The sequence below is a fragment of the Tinamus guttatus genome, unplaced genomic scaffold, assembly GCF_059628265.1.
Source record: "Tinamus guttatus ecotype Peru unplaced genomic scaffold, ASM5962826v1 Tinamus_guttatus_pri_ptg000197l, whole genome shotgun sequence".
Classification (NCBI taxonomy): Eukaryota; Metazoa; Chordata; class Aves; order Tinamiformes; family Tinamidae; genus Tinamus; species Tinamus guttatus.
In genome coordinates, this window is record NW_028288731.1 from 5,127,133 (window position 1) to 5,150,304 (window position 23,172).

The 23,172-nt window shown below is 47.1% G+C and overlaps 1 protein-coding gene across 1 annotated transcript in view; it reads left to right on the plus strand.

The window, feature by feature from the left end:
* The first annotated feature begins 892 nt into the window (after positions 1–892).
* Positions 893–23,172, plus strand: part of PLEKHM3 (pleckstrin homology domain containing M3) — a 51,004-nt gene continuing 28,724 nt past the window's right edge. The window contains exons 1-4 of the mRNA XM_010219035.2: positions 893–1,559; positions 8,571–9,506; positions 16,143–16,288; positions 20,523–20,716. Of these exons, the coding sequence (XP_010217337.2) occupies positions 959–1,559; positions 8,571–9,506; positions 16,143–16,288; positions 20,523–20,716 (1,877 nt within the window). The 5' untranslated portion in view covers positions 893–958. The remainder of the gene's footprint in view (positions 1,560–8,570; positions 9,507–16,142; positions 16,289–20,522; positions 20,717–23,172) is intronic.

The window sequence follows — 23,172 nt, forward strand, 5'->3', positions numbered from 1 at the left end:
CTGATGCCACTTCTGCACCTCTTGCAGCATGGCAGAGCTGTGGGTGAAGCTTCAGGTCAGAAAGCAGCTGGCAGTGAGCACAAGGAGCACAAGCCCCTTCCTTAGCCCTCACGCAGGGAGCCCACGTGGGTTCCCTCATTCCAGCCTGAAAGCCTTTCTCTTTTCCTCCTTCCTCTGCCTGTTTGGCAAATATCACAGCCCCACGGATGCAGACAGGTAGGAAAGTAGCTGCTGCCAAAGCTCACGTCAGTCCCCTAAACGTGGGAATGCAAACAAGCCATGAGAAAAAGTACTCCTAAACTCTTCAAGGCTGGTTGGCTTGTTTTGTTGACCCTTATTTTTATTTATTTTTTCTTACTGCCTCTTGGGAACATGTGCTATGTGTTCCCTTAGTGGCTGCATTTGCAATGTTGATCAATCCCACGTTCAGGGCAGTTCTCCAAAGCTTATTTTGGTTAATCAATGTTATCCCTGTGGATCTTCTTTATCCAGTGCCTCATGCTCCTCCCTGCAGCCTCCAGTTCAAGAAGTGACACGCTACACATTTTACACACAACACAGACCAAAAGTAGTTACTTTATATCCTAATGTTGTTGCAAAATGAGGGAGAAAGAAGGAACTGGGACTATGGGAAGAGTTATGGGATTAAATAGCCCTGGGTGGGAAAAGGCTCCCGTTAAAATGATGTTTTGCTCTGCTTTACAGGCACTCTCCATCTCTGTAAGTTTATTCCACCGAGAATCGGAGCTGCACTCGACTCTAACCAACTGAATCGGTCCAGGTTGTGTTGTGTCTGAAGACAAGGGTGGCTTTGGTTCCTTTTCTACCACGAAAGGTTTGGACTGGTGAATGCATTTGTCCCATCTCCAAGTAAATGGAGTGGCCAGGGCAGATGTGAAGTGGCTCTTAACCTGGATGTTCGTGCAGGATCTGCTCGGTGCCGCTGGCAGCACAGAACATGGAGGCTCTCGAGGTTGATGACATTAGCCCTGCCCTGGAAGTGACTGAAGACTTTTTCAACAGTTTTGATGCGAAGCTTGATAAGATCGTGCAGCCTTCAGAGGTGTATGGGGTGCAGGAGGTCTCCGAGATGGTTGGGCACGAGGTATTCGATCAGATAACGGAGAGCAGGAACCTGATGAACATCGCCTCCTTGGCCAAAACTGGCCTCCTCTGGGATGGCTGCAAGAACGGGCTCCTGGAAAGCAAAGCACAGGCAGCGTTCCCCACCAGGGAGCAGCTCGTGGCGCGGCAGGGAAGAGCTGCCGACACCGTCGCGTGGGTGGCGGACGGGGAGACCTCAGCCTTTAACATCTTGAGCCTGTGCCAGCGGCGGCGAGACCGGCCCCGCTCGGTGAACGACATCCTCGCGCAGAGCGAGGAAGCGGCCGCGTTCAAGCCGGGCCACAGCAGGTCCCGCTCCGACGTCAGCCGCGTGGACTGGGGGGTGCTGCTCACGGGCACCGCGCAGCAGCCGCCGGCGCCCGCTCCGCACGACAACTGCGCCCTGCTCTCCTACCTGGCGCTGGCCGAGGGCAGGGACCTCCAGGGAAACACAGGTGCGACCCGAGGCTGCTTTCCTGCCTCTGCTGGCTTCTCTCCTGCTTGTTAATATTTATCCTGAAAGAGGAGCTGTTTGTTCAAAAGAGCCCAGTGTGAGCAGGCTCCTCAGGTGATGGAAATCAGCACAACTCTGTTATCTTCCATATAGCTTTTTTTTTTTTTTTTTTTTTCATTTGTGTGGCTAAGGATCTGTTTTTAAAACCATCCCAACTTCTGTTCTTTCACAGTTTGAGAAGCTATATCTGCTTTACTTTTTGCTCCTGCTTTGTTCAGTTTGACTCAGGTAAAAAGCACTGGCGTTTGTAGTGTATTTCTGATCATTTCCTTATCTGCTTATCCTAAACTAAAAGATCTTTGAATGGTAAAGCTATTTGAAGAATGGTAAATCCTAACAAAGGTAGTTTTTATTAAATATATATATATATAATTGAAGAGAGCTATTAAATAGGGAGTATACAAAGCTTTCCTGCAAGCTCTGCTTTCTTTCTTTAAGATATGCTGGCTATTCAATTCATAAACAATTAGCAAAAACTCAAGCATCCCATTTGTGCCTTTCAATGCTAATGCATCTCTGCCAGCTTTGTATGGGATAGAGGAAGTCTTGTTATCAGATGGATGCAGCCATCTCCAGCAAGACATGTGAGACAGTTGTTTCAGCAAACGATCCTTTTTCCTTTTCCTTTCCCAAGCAGCCTCTCTTGAAGAGATTCTGCTCACGCCTTTGGAAAAGCTGAACTGGTGTCTCCCTCTCTGTGATTGGTTTGGTAGATGCCAGAAGAGAACTGTGCACTTAAGGGAAAGAAAAACAGTTTGTGCCACAAAAATTTTATAGTCTAAATAATGGCATGGCTTAATAAAGAAGCTCCAAAAAAGCCCAGAGGGTTGGGGAAGCCTGTACGTGTGGTCGGATGGCACCGGTTATAAACAACTGGGCTGTTCAGGGTTAAAAACCTAGGATGGGACACATCCGTGTGCCCACGCTGGAGCTAGGAAAATCTCGTGTCGCGCAGGTCCGTACTGCCCTGACTGTGTTTGAAGCTTAAGCTTTTTGACCCAGTTTCCCCATTCTGCCCTCAGGAAAAAAAAAATGGGGGCGGGGAGTCGGGGAGTGGAGGAAGCGGGGGTAATTATTTGTAGTATGAAATGTCTGGAGCGAAAAACTAAGCTTCTGGTCTGAGTCATGCTGTATTTACAGGCTCGGTCGTGCACTGGGCCAGCGAGTGTGATTTCAAGCCAGGACTTAGTGGCTGCTGCAGTGGCCAGAGGGCTCCTGGTGGCCTCGTCCTGTTGGGGGATTGATTCCAAGGCTCTAGCAGCGATTAAACGAATGGCCGTGAGGTATCGAGAACAGCTTGGACCCCTTTGCAATCCTCGCCCTGGTGAAGAACTTCCCCTCGCAGCCTGCAGAGGTCTCGTAGAGCTCTGAGCTTGTTGCAAGGACTGGTTTTTCACAGTTTTCTTCCTTATCTTTCTAGGGTGTTTATTACTATGAGTTTATCTGGTCCTGCTACTCACCTTTTCATAACACAACTGAAGTGGAACTGGATCCTTTCCATGCACTGTGAGGGGAATGATTTGGGAAGAAGGTTTGCCTTTTGGGGCAGTGTCCCAGCTAGTCCCCTCAAAAAGAGCGCTTGGTGCTAGTGAGCAGCGTCAAGCCCTAAATGGAGCTGGCAAAGAAGGAATTTGTAAGGAAATTTGAGGCAGAATTTATATTTCCAGCCATGGGGCTGCAGGCAGAGAACGCACAATATGTGAGCAGTTGGGTGTTTTCATGGAATGTGGATGTTTTCATGGAAACGCGGCGCTCCTGCGCGTGCGGGTGCTGCAGCCCTTCTCCCAGGGGCTCCTCCTGCGCCCGCGGTGCCTGCGAGCCCCGCGGAGCCGCAGGGCTCTCCCTGTGCTGCGCACCCGAGGGTCCAAAACCTGCCCCTACTGCAGAGGATGAAGCGCCCCGCGGCCCTCCAGCAGCAGCGATGCTCATGCGCAGCCAGCCCTGTTGATCTGGGCTGTGTCCAGGTAGGGCAGTTTGCAGCACTGTGACACTGTGAGCCACGCGAGGAGGTCCCTGAGGTCTGAGGATTCTCCGTTCAGCGCTGCTTGCTTCTATCCCAGGGATCCTACGGACTTCAGGGATCATTTATCTGCTGCAGCATGTTTATCTGCTGCTTGCCATGCTGCTGTCATGGGTGTTGTGCTCTGCAGAAAAGATGACTCTGAGGGGATCATAGCTATGACTTGATGAATTTATTGCTTGTAAAAGGAGCAGGTGAGAGCTGTGCTGCTAGGGTCATTCACACCAACGGCTACAGCAAAGCGGCCGCAAGCCCTGCAGGTTTCCACGAGCTGTTCCAGGGCAGCCCGCGAGCCGGGACGAGCAGGGCCAGGAGAGCACAACTGCAGCCCTGCAGCCCCGTCGCTCCAGACCTTTGTGCCTGGGATGTGCACAAGGCAGGAGCAGACTCCGCACTATCGGCTGCCATGCCAGGGAAAACGGGGACCTTCCAAGATCTGAGGAGGCAGGATTGTTACTTAGGAGCCTGTGTGAGCTGGGGCTGCTGCAGTGCCCCTAGCAAGGAGCTGATAGCGGAAAGCAGCCGGGTGAGCAGGGCAGCCGCCGGGCAGATAAACTCGGGGTCAAGATAAGGGTTTGGGGAGCAGCGCTGCGAGGCCGAACGCGTCAGGAGGGCTCTTCTCAGTGGGGAATTTGCTCTGGAGTTCCGGCCCGCCGCGAGCCGAATCCCAGTTCCCATCTCCCGCGGCAGCACCGGATGCTTCGGGTGATGCTGTGGTGACTCTCATAACCCAATGTGCAGGGTGGTTCCTCTTGCACTGTGTGAGAGTTTTCCCTCAGTGATGTCAGCTGACTCTCCTAACGTGAACTGGCCGTGTTTTTGTAGCTTTCTGCCTTCTCTTTGAAGTGGAATGAGTGAATTTATACAAAAATCAGCTGAACTACCATTGCTTTCATAAGCACATTCAAGTCTATCCTGCTTTTTTTGAGATTTTTCTTCTTCCCATTTGCAGAAGGAGCACGAGAGCCTATATCCAGTGCTTCTAGGAGAGAAGTGCAGTTGTTCTGTAGATATTTGCATTTACCATGGCTATTATATGAACTGGGGAGGGGAAAAAAAAAGCTAACCCAACATTGCAGCCATGGACAAATCTAATATTAAGACATTGGCAAGTTTGACATTTCAAATCAGATTTTGCCTCTCCTGAACTTAAGGAGCATGAAAATAGAGTGAATGCCATTAAGCTGGAGGAAGGGGGTTTTTTGTTGTTGTTGTTATAGTAGTTGTTATAAATTAATGCAAAGTACTTCCTAGTTAAAAGGTTTTGTTACTGTGACGCTCCCTTGAGAAGAGGTGGCACAGGGAGAACAAGCCAGACTTGGCTTTGGGAGAGCCAGCTGCAGGGAATTTCTTGCTAAATATCAATTCCATTGCTTGGGGAAAGGAGAGACACCCAATCCACCAGCCTGAAAAAGGTACAGCTGCGGAGCCAGGTGGGAAAACAGGGGCAGACAAAAGGCTGCTTTTCAGGAGGGAGGAAACGGGCACTGCGGATGTCAGCCGCACCAGCCGAGGGGCAGTTTGTCCCTGAAGCAGCGCTGGAGAGCTGCAGGCCGAGTCTTCAGCGTGGGCTGGAAGTGCGGGTGTGCGTTGGGAGGTTTTCTTGCACGAGGCCATTCCGCGGGGCGGACAGAGCGCAGCTGAGCAGCCCGGTACGCGCTGCCTTGCCCTGGCGCTCCTGCCATGCGCGGGGCTGCCGTGAGGGCTGCCCGTGCGCACGGGGGTAACTGCAGCTAAAGGCACCCCGCTCCCGGGGGTAACTGCAGGTAAAGGCACCCCGCTCCCGGCGCAGCAGCGGGAGAGCCGCTGCTCGGCACAGGAGGAGGCAAGAGGGAAAGCCCTCCGGAGCGAGCGGCTCTGGTTCTGTGCTTGGCTGCTTGCTCTTCTTGGGAATGTTGCAGGGGCGGCGAGCGAGTTTTCCTGCCTTACCAATGGGGATGTAAGTACAGCCAACTGCTCAACAAGAGAGATCTGCAGGTGCTGGAAAGGCGTTTGCAGTGCTGGTTAGCTCCTGAGCTGCTCGGTGCCCTGCTTGGGATGCTCAGGACGTGGCGGGAGCTCCCAAGAAAGAGGGCAGAAGCAGTGGGAACACATGGCCCATCCTCAGCTGCTGCATCCCCCTTTGTTCCCTCTGCCTCCTTCCCCCTCCTCTCTTGGAATTATAACTCCAAATGGCTCAGACATAGGCCATTTACTCTGATTATTTCCCCCCCTCCCTTTTTTTTTTTTTTTTTTAGACTTCTTCAATTCACTCTGCCTCTCTCTGCAGGGAGGAAAAAAAGATGCTGTTTCTCTCTGGAAGGTGGATGGAGGGAAAGGGAGCACTTAGTATCTGAGTGGAAAGGTATTATCTAGCACAGGGCACGTTGAGGAGCTAAAGCAGGAGAGGGTTGCAAGGTGTGTGTGTTTGGTGCACGAATGTGTATGGATTCAACCCCTCTCTGCCAGCCTTGCCTAAACAGCATGAGATATCTGGATATTAACCAAGTTATCTGCTGGTTTTGTCCTGCGTGGAGCGGGAATCACAGGGCCAAGTCGCAAGAGCTTGACAGAAACAGGGAGCAGGGGGCCCCTCCGCAGGGCCTGGAGGGTTGTTTTCCCCCTAACCCACCAAAGGAGGCAAGTCTGCACGCTGGCAAAAGGGGCCCGGGGAAGGCCACGAGTGGGACTTATCACGGGGAGCCTGAACTGTCATCCGTACCTGATGGAAGCGAGGGAGCCGCGGCAGCACTGCCTCCCTGATTGGATTAATAGCAAAGGAAGATGACTCTAGAATGGCTGTCCATTATCTGCACTACAAAGGGATTAGTGTGGGTTTCAGAGAAATTAATGGCTTTTGAGTTAGCACAGAAATACTAATGAATGTCAGGCCAGAGATGTATGGGAAACAAAATTGGCTCCCTTTTAGTGTGTGTGTGTGTGTGTGCGCCTCTGTGTGTATCTATCCATTTGAGGTAGGAAAGCATGCTTTTTCTCGGCCATTTTAAGATTTAGAGTGGGCTTTCAGTTTTCACATTTAGACAAAATACACTTGAGTAGCTTATTTGTCTGCAAGGGATAGTTACATCGACTTCTTTTGAACCTTTTCAGACCTAGTGTCAAAGTAATGATTTTTTTTTTAATTATTATTATGCCTTTTTATGATCCCTGCAGGAAATCATTGTAGGTAAAGTGCAGAGTGTTTTAAACATGATGTTAAATACAGCCTCCATTGGGGGTATGTGCGGGCTAAGTGGGGAAGCTGAGGACAGGCTGTCTAAGCAAAACCCCTGCCCTGGAGACCTGAAAGGTGTCCTCTTTGCTGCGAGTGTGGGTGGAACACAGCCTCCTTCCCCATGTTTTTCACTGCCTGTTCACACTAAGTGTAGCAACACTGTATGTTAATTCTCCTGTATGCTTTTGACTGAGACGTGACTACCTAATTCCTGTAAATATTTAAAGCTGGTCTTCACTGAGGAGCTAGCCAGGACTTTCTGCTCTTAGTTGTCCCCCTGCCCATACACCAAACCCTGCCCATCATCTACAAGGTGCTTTCCAGCCAGGAATATTTTTGTGCCACTGTCTACCCCATCCCTCTTTGGAACGTCGTCAGCCTGAGGGTAGAAACCACGGGCCGAAGCAGCTCCGGATTTGCTGCGGTGCCTTAAGGCCAGCGGATGCTGGTTGTGGCTTGGCCGGGTTGTGCCAGGCAGTGTTTCAAGAGCCCTTCCCAAGCGGTTCCCATGTTCCTGCTTTGCGAACAGAAAGCTCCATGGGTGATGGGCAGCTGCAAGCTGGAATTTCTCTGTTAATTCTGTTAACTCAAAACCTATGTTGTTAATTCAAAGCCTATCACAAGTTCCCTTGCAAGGAAGGTGAAGTAGAAGTCAAAAAGGAGCAAGAATTGTTTCAGAGCTGGGTTGCTTTGGGATGCCAAGAATTAAATTTGTCATTAGAGCATAACAGTGATTTCCTCTGTAGTTATATTATATATAAAGCCACATGTCCAGCCCCGGGGTGAAAATATAATGTTCACGTGCATTAACAGAGGCTGAAGTGATGCAGATTAGATTGGAAACAATTTTGCGCTGAAACCTTTTTAAAAATTCAGAAATTCTTTTGATAGCTGAGGTTAAATTCTTACTGTTTTGATGCCCAGAGGATTTTCTCAAAACAAATTCCTCTTGATTTCACCTTCGGCCAGGATTTTTTTGAAAGGGCCTGATCCAAAGCATTCAAAATACTGAGGCATTTAACGTGTGTCTGAGACTGGGCAGCCTCCTTTTAAAAATAAATAAATGAGCTGTTTGTCTCTGCTCATCCTAAGCTTGTTTCTCCTAAATAAACAAAACTCCTTTCTGGTAAACGGAGCTAGGCAATATGTTCTGGTCTTGGGTCTTGCCGAAGTGCCGTGAGAAGCTCCTGTCATTGGAAGCACTTCTGCACTCCCTGTATCTTGGTAAGTCTGTTACATGAGTATGAAAGGGTGTAAAATGCTATCAAAGATAGAGGCACTGTGAGAGAGACATCCAGGCAACGGTATAGAGCTAAACTGGTCACTTTTGTGCAGGATTTAGCATTTTGGGGTCGCCATTCTTGTTTTACTTGATAATACTGGATTCTTCTGATCTGGAACACCGGCTCTATCCTCTGGGCTAATCCCAGGAAAATGGGTTTGTTTCTCTGTACGTCTGTTTCCTTGCAAAGTGTTCTGGCATTTCTGGATAAAGCAGTGCTATACTTTTCTTGACTCAAGTGTATACTCAAAGGTGCGTGCATTTCATGAATATAGATATAGCCGAATGGATGGAGGTTATTTCAGTGATTTGTATACTCAAAACATATGTATTGTGAGGAGAGATGTATAAACCTAAATGACCTAACAGTGAGAAACAATTCATTTAAAAAGAACTAACAGCCACGTTTTCACTTTGTCTTCATTTGGTCTTCCAGAACACAAGCCAACATTTCCAAATATCCTGAAGAAGGGATACTTAGAAATCCGCAGGGACAATGACAGCTACTGGCAGAGCTGTTACGCTGAGCTCTCCCCGTATGAACTCTGCGTGTACCGCCTGGACAGCAGCGGCAACCAGACCCTTCCCACGGTGTATCCGCTCGCGCGTTTTCAGAGAGTCACTGTCACGGGGAGCGTGGAAGCCAACGTGGTGGACGCTCTGCTGTCGGACAGCTCGCAGCTGCAGCTGAAGGCAGGGTCCTCCTGGGAGGCCTTGGACTGGGGGCAGAAGCTGTGGGAAGCGGCGCGTGCCTCTGCGCCGGCTTTTGGGAGGCAGCAGGAGAAGCTGGAGAATGTGCCAAAGCCTGATGACAACAGCGACCTTCCTCAAACCAACGGATTGCTGGAGAAGCCCATGGAGCTTTTTCTCTCCATGAATTTGACTGAAAATACTAAAGAGTACCAAAATATTCTCAAATCAGGGACTCTCTATAGGTTGACTGTCCAGAATAACTGGAAGGCATTTACTTTTGTCTTGAATAGATCTTATCTCATGGCATTCCAACCGGGTCGGCTTGATGAGGACCCTCTGCTGAGCTACAACGTCGCTGTGTGCCTGTCAGTCCAGATGGACACGCAGGATGGCTGTGACTCTTGCTTTCAGGTCATTTTTCCTCAAGACGTCCTCCGGCTCCGCGCGGAGACCCGTCAGAGAGCCCAGGAGTGGATGGAGGCGCTGCGGGCGGCAGCCAGTGCTGCCAGAAGCTTGGGCCAGGACCTGCAAGTCACGCTCAGGAACAAACCTGGAGACCGGCCTTTCAGAAGGGACTTGAGAAAGAGCAAGCGGCAGTCGGTGACCACCAGCTTCCTGAGCATCCTGACCACGTTGTCGCTGGAGAGAGGGCTCACAGTTCAGAGTTTCAAGTGTGCAGGTAAGCAACTGAACTGCAGAACTGGCCCCTACTCCCCTTGTCCAGGAAAAGGGCGGAAAAAGCCCTTGGAAGAACTCGCATGCACTGTAGCAGCGCAGAGCTGCTCCCTTCCTTCATCTCCAGCCAGGGGCACCTTGGCAGGTTAGCCTGTCTTGCTCTCTAAAATAGGGAGAAAAGCCTATGAGATGTATGAGAAGTCAGAGGTGTTTGAGTAGCAAACAGGTAAGAGATCTGTGCTTGCTCCAGAATCAACGGGGTTTGCGTTTTGATTACTACAGCTTTCTGGTTTCAGGCATGTTTGTTTCCTTTTATTTCTGTCTCCTGTCCTTTTTGGAGTCCAAGTTCATCTGCAAACCTCCTGGGGAGGCTGCTCCACGCGTGTCAGTGCTTGCTGAAGTGCTGTCGTGGGCTCTGGCCCTGAGGTTCAGGCATGGCCTTAGCTGCTTATTCCTTCTCTTGAGGCAGAGCTGATCATGGCCTGAAGCAGCTGCATCTAACTGTTCTTAACCAGAACCTCAGTTCATCTGAATGTTGACCTAGCCCATAGCTGTGATGGCCTCAGCACCACCAGGTACCTGAGTGCTTTAAAAACATGTCTGCTGTGCAGAAAAGAGGGGCAAAGACAAAAATCCTTGTCTTTAATAGTAGCTGTGAGAACGAAAGCAGCAGTGAGACTGGGAACAGGTCAGACAGAAGTCCCCAAGATGGACCGAGCCTGGTGCGTTACCCAGCAGGTTGGCTTTGGGCAACTCCAGCAGAATTAACAGCCTTGGGGTAGGAAATGTCCGTTCAAACTTTATTCCTTTCTCCTTATTTCTTTTCACCCAAAATTCAGTGGAGAAAGATTTTTGTCATTTTCTTCCATCCTCTACCTGAGATGCAGGAGAGTTTCGAGTGAGCATTGCCAACGATCTCCTCCAAAGTCCTCAAGCCTGAACTGAAACTCGTAGCTGTTCCCGCAGTACAAGTGAGTGAATAATCCCAGTTGTACCCGGGAAAATCGCAGTTATAGCTGGGAAAAGCTGGTGCTGAGGAGGCCCAGCAGCCAGCTGAGGTGCCCTCCTCGTGCCTTGCTCCCTGCAGGAGCTTGTGCTCCTCCCCTGCACGGGCTGCTGTTTAACCCAAGGGGCCTGCTGCTCGTAATTACATCTTGCAGGCATTGAGAGTCCTTTTCTCCAGGGCTTCTGGGAGGGGAAAGCTTGGAAAAGGGGGAAACGGGGAGGAGGAGGGAGGAAGAAAAGTTTTGCTGTGAATTCTTCAGCCATTTAGTGCAAATTCCTGTAATTACTGTCTTTGTGTCCTGTCCCAATGGCACATAATACTGCAGAAGCTTTTCCTAATTGAGACCTTACAGGAGGTACAAATCCCTCCTTTGTTCGGCCTGACAAATTAGTGCCAGAAAGTGGCAAGGTCCGAGTGGGAATCAAAGGCAAGCAACACAAAGATGGAACTTAAGGCTACAGTAATAACCCTCTCTAGTCCTGCAAGGCTGGGAGGGAAGGAAAAGGAATGACCAGTGAAAAAATGGAGGGTTTTTTTGTTTTGTTATAAATTCCCTTGACATGACAGCACCTCAGGGCTGCTTTATTTATTTAGGAAAAGTGATTAAATAGCAATACAAGAGGGCAGCCCGTTGTCTCTGGCGCTGCCCCCCTTCCTGCAGACCCCTGCTGCCTTGGCTAATGGAGTGACAAAGCACCTCTGCCGGGGAGGCTCTTGCCAGGACCTGATGGGGACCCTCTTTTTTTTTTTTAATTATGATTATTTTTCCCCTCCCCTCCTTCTCTTTGCAGCCTTTGTGGGGCTCCCCTCCCCATTCCCCCGCTTGGTTTGCCCTCTGTGTCCCCTTCAGAAGCAGCTTTGCAAGTGCAGCATCCTCCAGGCAGCATCAGGACCTGCCTTCTCACCTGGCCACAGCCGAGCCCTCCTGCCTACCTTCCAGGAGAGAAAGCCAAGCCTGGATGTAAATAGCTATAGGGGCTACGATAATTAATGAGCCTTGAGCTACGTGCTTGCTCCTAGCTCCCATCCCAACCAATTCCTGACTGCTGCCAGGGCGCAGGAGCCTGTCCCCTTCGGCCAGGCAGCGCCAAGCACCCGCTGCTGCGGATCCCGATCCTGTGAGGGCATGGAGGAGAAAATGGGAAAGGAGAACTCAGCCTGGAGAGCGTGCTGCCCATCCTGGGAACGGGGGGAAATGAAAGGATGCACCAGCAAAGGGATGCGCTAAAGGATTCACACACTAGGACTGCATGTGAAGCAACTCTCTTTATCACTGCTTCTAACTCCCTTGGAGCAAGTTCTCTGGGAAAAACGGCATCTCGGCACTTCTCAGCTTTAAAAGCAAACCCTAGTGAAATTAGTACCCTAGTGAAATTCAAATGGGAAAATCCAAGCAAATGAAAAGCCAGAAGTACACAAAAATAAGGTTTCATTGCAATCCTTTGACACGCAGGTAGTATTTTCTAGCCCTGGTTTATTTATGAAGTTCTGTTCTTAATGTGCACAAAGTGCAAGACTAGCTTTTGACATTTATATCTTTTCAGTGTTAAATTTGCAGGCTTAATTACTGTTAGTTTTATTACAGAGGCAGAATATAGCCTTGTCACCTGCAGTGTGTATGCAGCATGCCTTATATAAGGGATAGGTATAATGCAAACGTGCAGAATGTTGGGTATGCACAGATATGTCTACATACCATGTCCTAACACCAGGACGAGAGAGAGCAAAGACAGGGCCGTGTGTGGTATCATTAAACGGCAATAATGGAAGATAGAAGTTAATTCAGGGCTTAATCCTGAGCTCCTTCTAATAGTCAGAAAGTTTTCCCTGAATCAGGAGTGTTGGACCTGTCCTTGGGTGGGACTGATGTGGGAATTGGGGAGCACTGAACCCTTTGTGATTTATGGGGAAGCCAATCTAGAGGATAGTCACAGTGGGCTGCAGGACAGTCACAATCTAGAGATAGTCACAGTATTTAACATATTGCTTAAATAATTGCAACTGGGTAGGGTCAAACCCACATGGCTTCAACAGAGAACATTGTGTGTGTTTAATCTATTAGCCATATTGACTTTTTCCAAAAAAAAAAAAAAAAAAAAAAAAAGAAGCTCAGAAAAGCAGGCAAAGGTGAGTAGGGGACCAGACTTTGTTTGGAGGTTTAAAAGTTCTGATAATTTCTTTAGAAAATGGATTTCCTTGCGAGAAAGCTAATGCTGGGAAAAGGGGCAAAGCGTAGGTGTGAGCTCAAGCCAGGGTGGAAATAAGGGGGGTAAACACCTCACAGAATGGAAGTTGTACAGAAAACGAGTAGCATGAGAAATGTTGGGGACTCAGCTGGCGTCTCAGTGCCTCTGTCTGCCTCGTGGCTTTGTGTTTATCCGTGGAAAAAGACTGTGGAGTGAATTGAGGCAGATGTGCAGAAAATGCTGCCTGAAACTGGAGTGCTTCTCACGTCTTGTTCTGTTTGTGGTGAGCAGCCAGAGAAATGTTGCCCGTCTGATTTGACGCTGAAAATTTGTTGCTGTGCTTCTGCTTAGGTTGTTTCATGGCTTTATCAAGCTGAAAGCTTTTTGAAGTCTCTGGGTCATTATCTTTTCTCCGTATTTTATGTTGCTTCTAAATGAATTAGCTTCCAAGCTAATCTGTCACAAATTTAATTATTGTACACAATCATGAGAGAGTTGCTTTTTCCTGATACTGAGCAAGGAACTTTATTGGATAAGGAAAACAGTTGGGTACTTAATTCTAATTTGGTCTTCCATTTTCTCTGTTTCACTGGGGAGCTACTCCAATCTCTTCATGCTAAAAGTTTAAAGAAATAGGTGTCTGGGTTAAAAAATATATTGTATGTGACTGCCTTCGTGGTTGAAGAGTCGTATCCATGTGTCCTGGGTTCTCCTCCCCGGGATCCCTTGTCCCCAGCTCAAGCTGAGGAGAGAGGCTTGTTACAGCCCTCACCCCTTCTCGGGTACCGCTTTAGTGTCTGGAGGTGCTGAAGCTCCAGTCACGCTCAGAGGAGCTGCTGAGAGAGGTTCAGGTGTGTCCAGCAGTACTTTGGGGCTGCTGCTTTTTCCAACCCCTCTTTCCCTTGCTTGATTCCAAGGCTGTTTTGGTGCCTTTCCTTTGATGAAAGGGTTGGGATTGCTCCTTCCCTAGCTTTGCTAGCAGTGTGTCTAAGACATAGCTTCTCTCCGATACCCTTTGGGTAAGGATGGTTCTCCAAGCTCTATTGATCATGCTGAGGTGGTTCGCTATAACTGAACTCCTTTCAATGGGAAGAACTTCCAAGAGTTTAAAGCAAGGAACCGGCAATGCCTTCCTCTCTGGCAAATGTGATGTTTATGTTCCTGAACATCCAAGCACAGGATTTCCAAGGTGTTAAGCCATGAGCTATTCCTTCCTCCTCTTCCTTCTCTCGTTCTCGCTCTTTTTTCCCCCCACCTTAAAAAAGCAAAGTAGCATAAGTGGTCTATGCCACAGGAATATGTTTGTCACACTACATCACTTTGAACTGCATAACATCAAAGAAAATCAGTGCTTTGATAACTTGATTTGAAAGGATTGTAGAAATAACCATCATTATGAATCACAACAGATAGGAATGGGAAAGATGGTGATTTTCAAACAGCAAAACCTGTAAGCTAAAGAAAAATATGAGGTGGGTGCCACATTCTCATCTAAAAGAAATCTCAGCCTTACAACGTTATGTAGGTTTGCAGAGTACGATCTACTTGAGAATGTGAAGAGGAATGGGAAATACCCTGTGTAAAAATGTGTTACTGAGGAGCTAGGGAACAAAAGCAGGTTCAGGGAAGGAATGGAGTAAGGGGTGCATGTTGCTTGGGAAGGAACTTCTGTCTTTTTCTTGTAAAACATATCCTGAAGGGAAGGCTTTGGGTTTAGAATGATGACATTTCAAACCTAAAGAATTGGAGTTTAGCTCATTCTTGCCTTCCTTCTAGCTGGTAGGAGCCAGGACACTAGGAGGAAGGGGCAGCGTGTAGATCAAGAGGCCCTGCGCTGTGGTGTGTGACACTGGTGTCGTGCTGAGAGACCGGAGACAAACCTCGTGAGGAGAAGCATGGAGAGCAGCTCTCCCAGCGAGGCTGAGCCCTGCTGAGCCGGTGCTAGCACAGATCTCTGCTTAGAGCTTGCTCCCATTCAGCTTGGGGAAGGGGGATCTTCCCTTTCGGAGCTTCCTTGCTCCATTTCAGCGAGGAGGGAAGGGGGCTGGTTTCTATCTTCCTCCAGAGAGGCCACATTTACCTCTGCTGAGCTCCTAAAACACAGATTCCATAGCACCAGTGCAAGCACCTTCTGTGAGCATCTCCCAGGGCTGGTAGGATGGCCCGTCAGACACGCAGGACAGCTTTTCGTGTCTCTTCAGCGGCTCAAGCCCTTCACCTTTATGTATCAATGCATTTTAAAAATTAAATCCAACTTCTTTCCATGGTGTGGGTTGCTGAGAGTCAATGGTCACATAATTCCGGTTAGTCTGGGGCAGCAGGAACGCGACAGCATCAACTGATCAAGAGGAGGAGGAGTTCAATTTAACCTTAGAGTAGCTGAGCCGCTGTGAGCTCTCCTCAAATAAGAGTGGAATCTACTGGGAAAAATGCATTTTCTGGGATAAAATACGTAACTACAGTAAGTAAACCCAGTCACACTGACAGAAGCACCCTTGGGCCTGTAAAACGCTGTTTAACCAAAGTGGGGCTTGGTGCTAACTGTGTCCATGTCTGTGGGTGTCCTGTGGGGACACTGGCATTTGAAGGACGGCAGAAATGCCACCATGTGCCCTGTCAAAGAGATATTGATAACACAGATCTCTTTACGGCCATCTGAACATCTTCAGCCTTGCCTCCTAAGCAGGTTGCTCAGAGCCATCGTGCTGTGCGTCTCCCAGCCCTCTGCTCTAATATTGCTCGAGCCTGTTGGTCCATTTCAACCATGGTCGAGAGAAAGGCAGAGGTGGGAGATCCCTGCCCTTTCTGCGTGTTCTGCGAGAAGAGACAGTCGGGCGAGGGAGAGACCAGCATCAGTCCTTCCCACACCAAGGAGAAGCCTTAAACCTGCATCGGTCCTTCCCACACCAAGGAGAAGCCTTAGCCTGCATTTGTTTTTTCACCCAGGACCCTGAACAGGAGGGGATGGGAAGAGACCAGTGATCCTGATGTGGAAAAAAGTTTCAGGCAAACCTCGTAAAGCACAGGGTAATCCAGGGATTCCCAGCTGATTCATCTGGATGTGGGGAAACAGCCTGGCTGTCTGCAGCGAGGGCACGGTGCTTCTCTGGTCTGGGGTTTTCTATTTAGCTTCAGTTTTCAGATGACAGCGGCTTTCAAATGCCTGATGTTAAGACCTCTTGCAGCTCCTCTTTTGCCTTTGTTTCTTGAGAACTGTTAAGGAGCCTTTGCTTTTTGAACTGCTTTTCTTGCTAAAGTCAGTGTATGTTGTTTCCATGCTAGCAACAGAATATTGGCATTTGTTCCTTTATCTCTAGGGAATGAGAAATACTTTGGTTGTTTAAAAAAGAGGAGTGCCAGGTGGGCGAACAGTTAACTTAGGAGTTATTTTCCAATGGTGCGCCTCTGGCACGGTGTACAGACTCAGTCTCTTCCCCTCTCTTTGCAGGCTGCCAGCGCTCCATAGGCCTGTCCCACGGGAAAGCCAAGGTGTGCAGCTACAGCGGCTGGTACTACTGCAGCACCTGCCACGTGGACGACACCTTCCTCATCCCCGCGCGGCTCGTCCACAACTGGGACACCTCGAAACACAAGGTGAGCTGCTGCAGGTTCATTTGCTAGCAAAGGAACCCAGTTGGTGCTTAAATCAAAACACAGACCTCACAACAGGTTGAGGATTAAACGTCTGCTAACGTCTCACTAGCCAGGGTGAGTCTGTGCTGGCCAATTTGCTCTTTCTCAAGAAGATGTGCCATCTCCACAGCTTCCACAGTCAGGCCAAACACATTCCTGCTGCAAAACCAGCTCTTCTCTCCTTGGTGGCATCTATTTACCTGGGACTGCTTGGTGATGATGACCTGCTAAAAACTTTGCAACAAACATGACGCTTGCAGAGTACTCTAAGTCACATCTCCCAGGACAGACCTTTCCAGAACACTAGCAATATGTCAGGACAACACTTGTTTGGGCCATGCAGACAAAAATAAAGGGAAAATTCTACAGCTGTTCACTTGTTATGCAAATGACTTTTCTAAAACTTCAGTAATTTGCTGGTTGCTGCTGCCTCAGTGGTCGATTGCTTGGTAAGGGCAACAGATTACCTGCCCCAAGGTATTATGCCAGCAAACATGGTAGCTGCTGTTCTGCTCTCAGAGAGTTTATGCTGAAACAAAAGCAAACTCATAAGGAAAACAGATGTTTGATCTTCTGTGTCTGCAAATATTATCACAAGCTATTTGTAAAGCAGAAAGTGAGCGGTGCATGTCCTATTAGAGGAAAAGCAGCTCTCCTGAAGATGAAAATTTGTCAGAAGAAATTATTAAAAGGTAGCCAGAGCCTACAATGAGGAAAATGAAATGCAAGATTCTTCAAAGTTTATAAAGCTTCTGCATGTGGAGACTAAAAACCTCCTTTTCCTAGAAACCCTGAAAAATATTTAAGAGTTTTTTCTTTGGATGCTTTTCCCAAGGACTAAACTTGCTGGCCCATGGCAGTTAGTTAATCCTGATGTAGAGAAAGTGCATAGTAAGGCAAACAGGCCTCCTATATCACTGATATTGCCAAGACAATAAACTCTTCTATTTTTTTTTTTTTGTGTAAAAGCTGTACCCTGTGCTTAGCTTCCTGTGGGCTAGGTGTAGGCAGCTGACACACAATGAGACTTTTAAACTAAGCTTCAGTTGAAAATCACTGTAATTATTATAGTGAGAATTCATCAGTTTGCACTTTCTATAGACAGGCAGAACAGTTGTGAGGTGGTTTGGGAGCATGACCAAGTTTCTACCTATGTCTGGTTGTGGCAAAGCACTGAGAGAAATAGACTTAAGGAAGGAACACTTGGTTTTCCCACCAGGTGGGAAAACACCAGGTCATCCCCACCTACTAGAGGGGGAATGGAGATCATGCAGGTTCATGTGCCAAACTGGCAGTGCTACAGCCCAGCTGAGACTGTTCGTTGGATCTCTTCAACTTTGTCCCCTCTACATATAGGAAAAACTCTTTACTTTTGGGAAATCTGTTAGTTTTTTACCTTTATGATCAACTCTACATATATATGCTTCTATGTCTGTTCCTGATATTCCCCCATAGAAATCCAACAGTGCTTTTCCAAGGCAGAGCACATAGTGCCTGCACTTTTACACCTGTATCTCTTTTCTTCATTCAGAGATAAGGTTCCATGTCTGTTTCTTATAAATTGTATAAAAGGCAACTTAATGCTAGCTGTAGCACTACTCATGGTAATGAAGCTACATGATCCCTTAATAGTGATTAAATGCTCTGATTTGGCAAAGACAGATATTTTATTGAGGAGCAAGAAAGTAGAATAAAATATCTGGCAACATCCTGGAATGAAGCTAAAGAGCAGAGCTTCTCCTAAGTGTGCAGCCCTGCCTCGCACAGGTAACAGTGCAGTAACCCCTGGAGCTGCTCCAGGCCCAGACCACGTTTATTGGCCAGCAAAACTAAAACAGGTCTTCAGTCTTTGAATGCTTCTGTATTTCACACAGTCTGTACTGTGCCTGTCAGCCCACCAAGGAAGGAAAGTGAATGAAGTAACTGAAAAACTTCACTCCTTCCCACTCCTCTGCACTTCTTCCCCTCTTCAGGGGTCTCTGGAATCTGTCGTGTCTGTCTCAGGCAAAGCAAGCACTGATACATACCCCAGAACACGGGATTTTAGAGTGATATAATGTGATTGAGCACATTTCTTTGTCATGTTGCATGGATTTCCCCACACCTAAGCAGCATCCTTAAGGTAAACTTGCAACTATTGAGAAAGCTTTGCCAAGGGAGAGGTCTGCTGCTGGCAAGGCAACTGTGAGGGAAGAGCAGAGGTAAAAATCTGCAGAATTGTGTCCTCCCACAGCCAGGATCTTGGAAAACAACAATACACTCAACACCCACAAGCATGCGAGTAAGAAAAGGAGAATCACCCTGGCTGTAATTAAAACTGTTTCAAAGAGCTTGGCCACTGGGCATGTTTCTTCTGTCAAGACTGAATCAGCAGTTCAATCTCCAGCTCACAGGGCTTTTTTTATTTTCCATCCCCCTCTCTTGTTTCTGTATTTGTGTTTTTCAGTAGTTTATGTGAAGGGAAAGAAAGGGGCAGTCTTGGGAACATCCCTTCTTTTTGCTTATGCCAACTGGTTTCCCTGTTTACTTTGAAAAAAACCTGTAAGTGTTGCAGTTTGGTTCTGGTGGCTCCTAGCGCATTGGAAATGCCAGATGAACACAGCAGGAAATGAACTTCCCAGAGCAGAAGGCTTCAAGGGAGATCAACTTCTGGTAAACTGAATTCTGAAGTGCGAGTTGGCAGCCTCTAGAACAGGGCCTGAAAATATTAGCATCCATCCTTGTGTGACATTGCAGGCTAACACTCTGTCCCTGTATCGTCTTGTTTTATTTTAATGATATGGTCTGGCTTTATTTTAATGATATGGTCTAGTTTTCCAGATAAAATGGGGGGATTCTTGGAGCACCAGAGCTTCACTAGAATACACTGTGCTTTGGGATCTGGATTTGTGCCATAAGTAGGGCTTGTAGGACTTGGAGATATGCACTGCATGATGTTCTTCCTCAAAGATAGGTCCTGTAGAGTACAGAAGTCAGGAAACCAGACCAAGAGGAGTGGAATGTTTTATAGAAGTGGTATGTTTAACATGGCTTCTGGACCTCAGAAGTCTGTGAAATTATGGTTACTGTGTTATCTGTGTAGCTGTTGGTGGGAAGACTCTCCTGAGTGTTATTTGTTATATTATTATTATGCATTGTGAAAAGGTTGCAGTTACGACTAGCTTTCCCTGCCTCAGACTTGCTCTGTTACTGGGTTTTACAGACATATACTGCTTCCTATTTTACAGTACCAGAAGGGAAATGACTTCCTAAAGCTGAGGAGACTGTGGGGTGCCCTTTTGCTTTTGTTACTTGCTTGAAAGGTAGCATATTAGCCTAATTCATCCCTCCCTGGCCTCAGTGTAAACACTGATTTAAGGGAGGGCTAATTGAATTGTGGAACACACAGTATTTCTGTAGCATGGTTTCAAGTGATTTGCAGTTCATTTCAGATAATCCCATCTTCTCTTTTCCAGCTGTGATAAAATGCAGAAGTAGGGAGTGAGAGCGACTTTGGCCCTCTCACCTCAAAAACAGGAGTGTCTTTTCTAGTGAGAATAAAAATCCCATTAATTTATCAGGATTACAGTAGCTCTTTGCAGGTGAAGATACAGCTCTGTCGTGAAAAAGGCACAAGAAAATTTTATTGCAGATGAAATGTTGAGACTGAATAACCCCAGTAAAACCAAATTTTGTTTATCTGTATTTTAAAAAACTTGATAGATGTGCTTCCAAGTATTGTTTTTTAACCTTATAGGTGAGAATGAAAGAAATGAGAGAATTAAAGCATGCTGAAATTCTACACCCTGAGATAGTGCAGTACAGCTGGATTTTTATGTCTCCTTTTCTAATGTTAAGCTTCTTTTTGTTTTTATTTTTCTTCTAATATCATACTTAGTTGATCTTTGCTTGCTTACCCAAAAGAAAGCAACAAACAAACATAAAAAATATTATCGGAAGAACCTTACTGATCATAGTTTTTAGACTTGGAAAATATCTAGTACATTTTCTAGTATCTAGTGAAAATGTGTGGCTGAAAATATCACTGTACTTGATAGACTTGAAGAAGTTTGACTGGGTATAAGCAGAGACAGCTGGGTCTCTATCATCAGCTCTGTCTTCAACATTTCAAAGCACAGAATAACAGATCACAGAGGAGAAAAGCCCCTTAGAATTGGGAGGAAAGCCTGGCTAAGGTGGTTGCTTTATTTTTCAGGTATCAAAGCAAGCCAAAGAATTCCTGGAGTATGTGTATGAGGAGCCACTGATTGACATCCAACAGGAAAACCCCATGTTGTACCAGCATGTTGAACCTCTGGCAACTGTTGTGCGCCTGAGACAGCAGCTAAAATCTCTCCGGGCCTATTTGTTCAGCTGCAGAGCAGCAGTGGCTGAAGACCTGCGTAGAAGGTAAGGACCAAGCACAACATGCAGCACAAGGATATAATTTCTTTGTTCTTTTTCCTTTTTGCTCCCGATTCTGAAGGTGTTACACATTTAGAAGGACGGTTCCATTCGGGTTTGCAGGGCCTGAGCACCTGAAGTTGTTCTTGAGAACTGTTAGTGCAGGGCTCACACGCTTCTCTGCCCATGGCAAAGCTGTGCTGAAAGTTTTCTTTATTGGAAAACAAATGCTCGTAGCACAGCAGAAGGCGTTTCATTTGTTATCCTTTCATATTGAGTTTTTCTTGCGGGAAATAATAGGTTTATAAAAAGTGCAATTCATTTTGGAAGTGCTGTAACTTGGACCATTAAGCTGTGGCTGCATTTTCCTAACGAGCTAAAAAGACCAACCTTCTTGCAACCATTAAGCCACTGCTGTGGCTTTAAAAAAATAAATAATAAATTATTTATTTCTGTTATCCCAGAGGGTGGTATTATCTTGAAGAATGTCTTGCTGCTCAGGTCTAATAACTTTTCTATGCTGTCCTCTTCAGCGGCAAAAAACAGAAAGGACAGCAAGACCTGGGAAGCCTGTTGTTCAGAGAGTGTGGTACAAAGGAAAATCTGCCTTCTGATTAATGATGAAGAAAAGAATACCCTTAAAACTGAGAGAAGAGGGCAGGAGAGACTGAAGGGAGGTGGGTAGGAGTAGGAGAGCAAAATGGAGACATTGAAGGAGGCCTAAACAGAGAACTCAATGCACTAGTGACAGGCAAGAGGGAAGACCAGCAGAATGCAGCAAGTGGAGGGGTCAGAGCTGAGGGAAAGAGATAGCGAAGAGGGCTCTTGGGGAAAGGAAATGTTACTGAGGGAACCCAAAAACCTGCTCCCAAAAGGGAGAGATAGTGAATGCTGAAGAAATGGAGAGAAGGAGAATGAACATACCTGTTCATGTGGTATTTCAAGGGGAAAAGACAGAGAAAAATGAGTTATTAAAACATTAGGTGAAGCATTTGACACCAACTCTGGTTAGCATACAGAGAGAAGAAGAAGAAGCACCGCAGGCAAACACGTCGTGTCTGGTTTGAGGGCTCTGGCTTGGGTGATGGTGTTTTCTGGTGTATTGACTGGGCACCGCTGGAGCCCAGGCTGGCAGAAGAGGAAAGGGGGGAAACGCTCCCTTTCTTGTTTCTGGATCCTTGGTTTAAAGCTGGGAAGACTTTGAATGGCTCCTTTGTTTGCCTCATGATTACCCTGCGTTAAACTTGGCCTTCTTGTGGACCTGCAGCTGATCTCTGCGTAGGGCAGTGAGCTGGACCAGCATGAGGAGGGCGAGAATACCGGGGTGGGACTTTGCCTCTGAGGAAGCAGCTCCAATCTTGAAGGACTTGGAACCAAGTCCATCAGAAGCCAAAGAAGGAATGTTCCCAAAACACCAAATAAGCCTTAGGATCAGATCCTTCTTGGATTGTGGAGCCTCTGTCAGGATGGGTTGTGGTTACTGTTGGTTCCTGAGGTCTCCCCTAAGGGATGTGCAGAGGTGAAAAGGAAAAGTCCCTTTCCTGGAAGCAGCTATTCCTTGCTCTACACTGGTTCCAGTGGGTTTTCTTTCTGCATGTAGCATCAGAGCACGCGGATCCTCACTCTGGGTGGTGGCTTTACAGAGCACAAGTGACAAATAAAGAAAATAGGTGATTTAAATTTTCCTTTGACTATTTACAAGAGCAAGCTACAAGAAAAGGGGCAATTAAACCAACACTGTTAGGCAGCATTCCTAAATTTAGTACTGTTTCCTAGTCAGCAATGAAAGTCAGGGGAGAGAATCCAGTTATCTGTCCTGCTCTAAAAACATTCTTTTTCTGCTTGGTCTTCACCTTCCTATGCACATGACTATTAATCACAAGCAAGTGAACACAGCATCTTGAAGGCCTGTCAGACCCATATAAACAGACTGAAACAAACTGTTAATACTGCTGTCTAAGGAGAACTAAAAACAGACTGATTAATTGTATTGGCACCTTGCTGCCTTAGGGACACTGATAGAGCCTGCCTTATTAGGGAAAAGGAGATCACTTAGAGGCTTCTTTTATTAATATTATTTGTATTATCATATTCTTTAAATCTATACCTTACTCTTGAACCCAGATCTCCCAATGAAGATGCCAGTGAATCTGGAAACTCTTGGTGTCCTCTGGGAAGACAAAACTATTTACAGTGCTTACAAGTGGCTTTTTTGAAGAATTCCAGATGGCCATAAACCAGGTTAGCTCAGGATCCAGTAGGTTTAAATGTGGAAATGTTATTTATAATGCCTAGATAGGTACTTTGGGAACTTTGTAAAACTTGGCATCTAGCAGAGGCGTCTAGCAGAGTGCTCAAGGCTGAACCACAACGTGAACTCTGAGAGGCGAGTGACCACATAGGAAGGAAGGAAGGAAGGAAGAAAAGCAAAAGAAGTCCTGAAAGGAGCTGGGAGGCAAAAA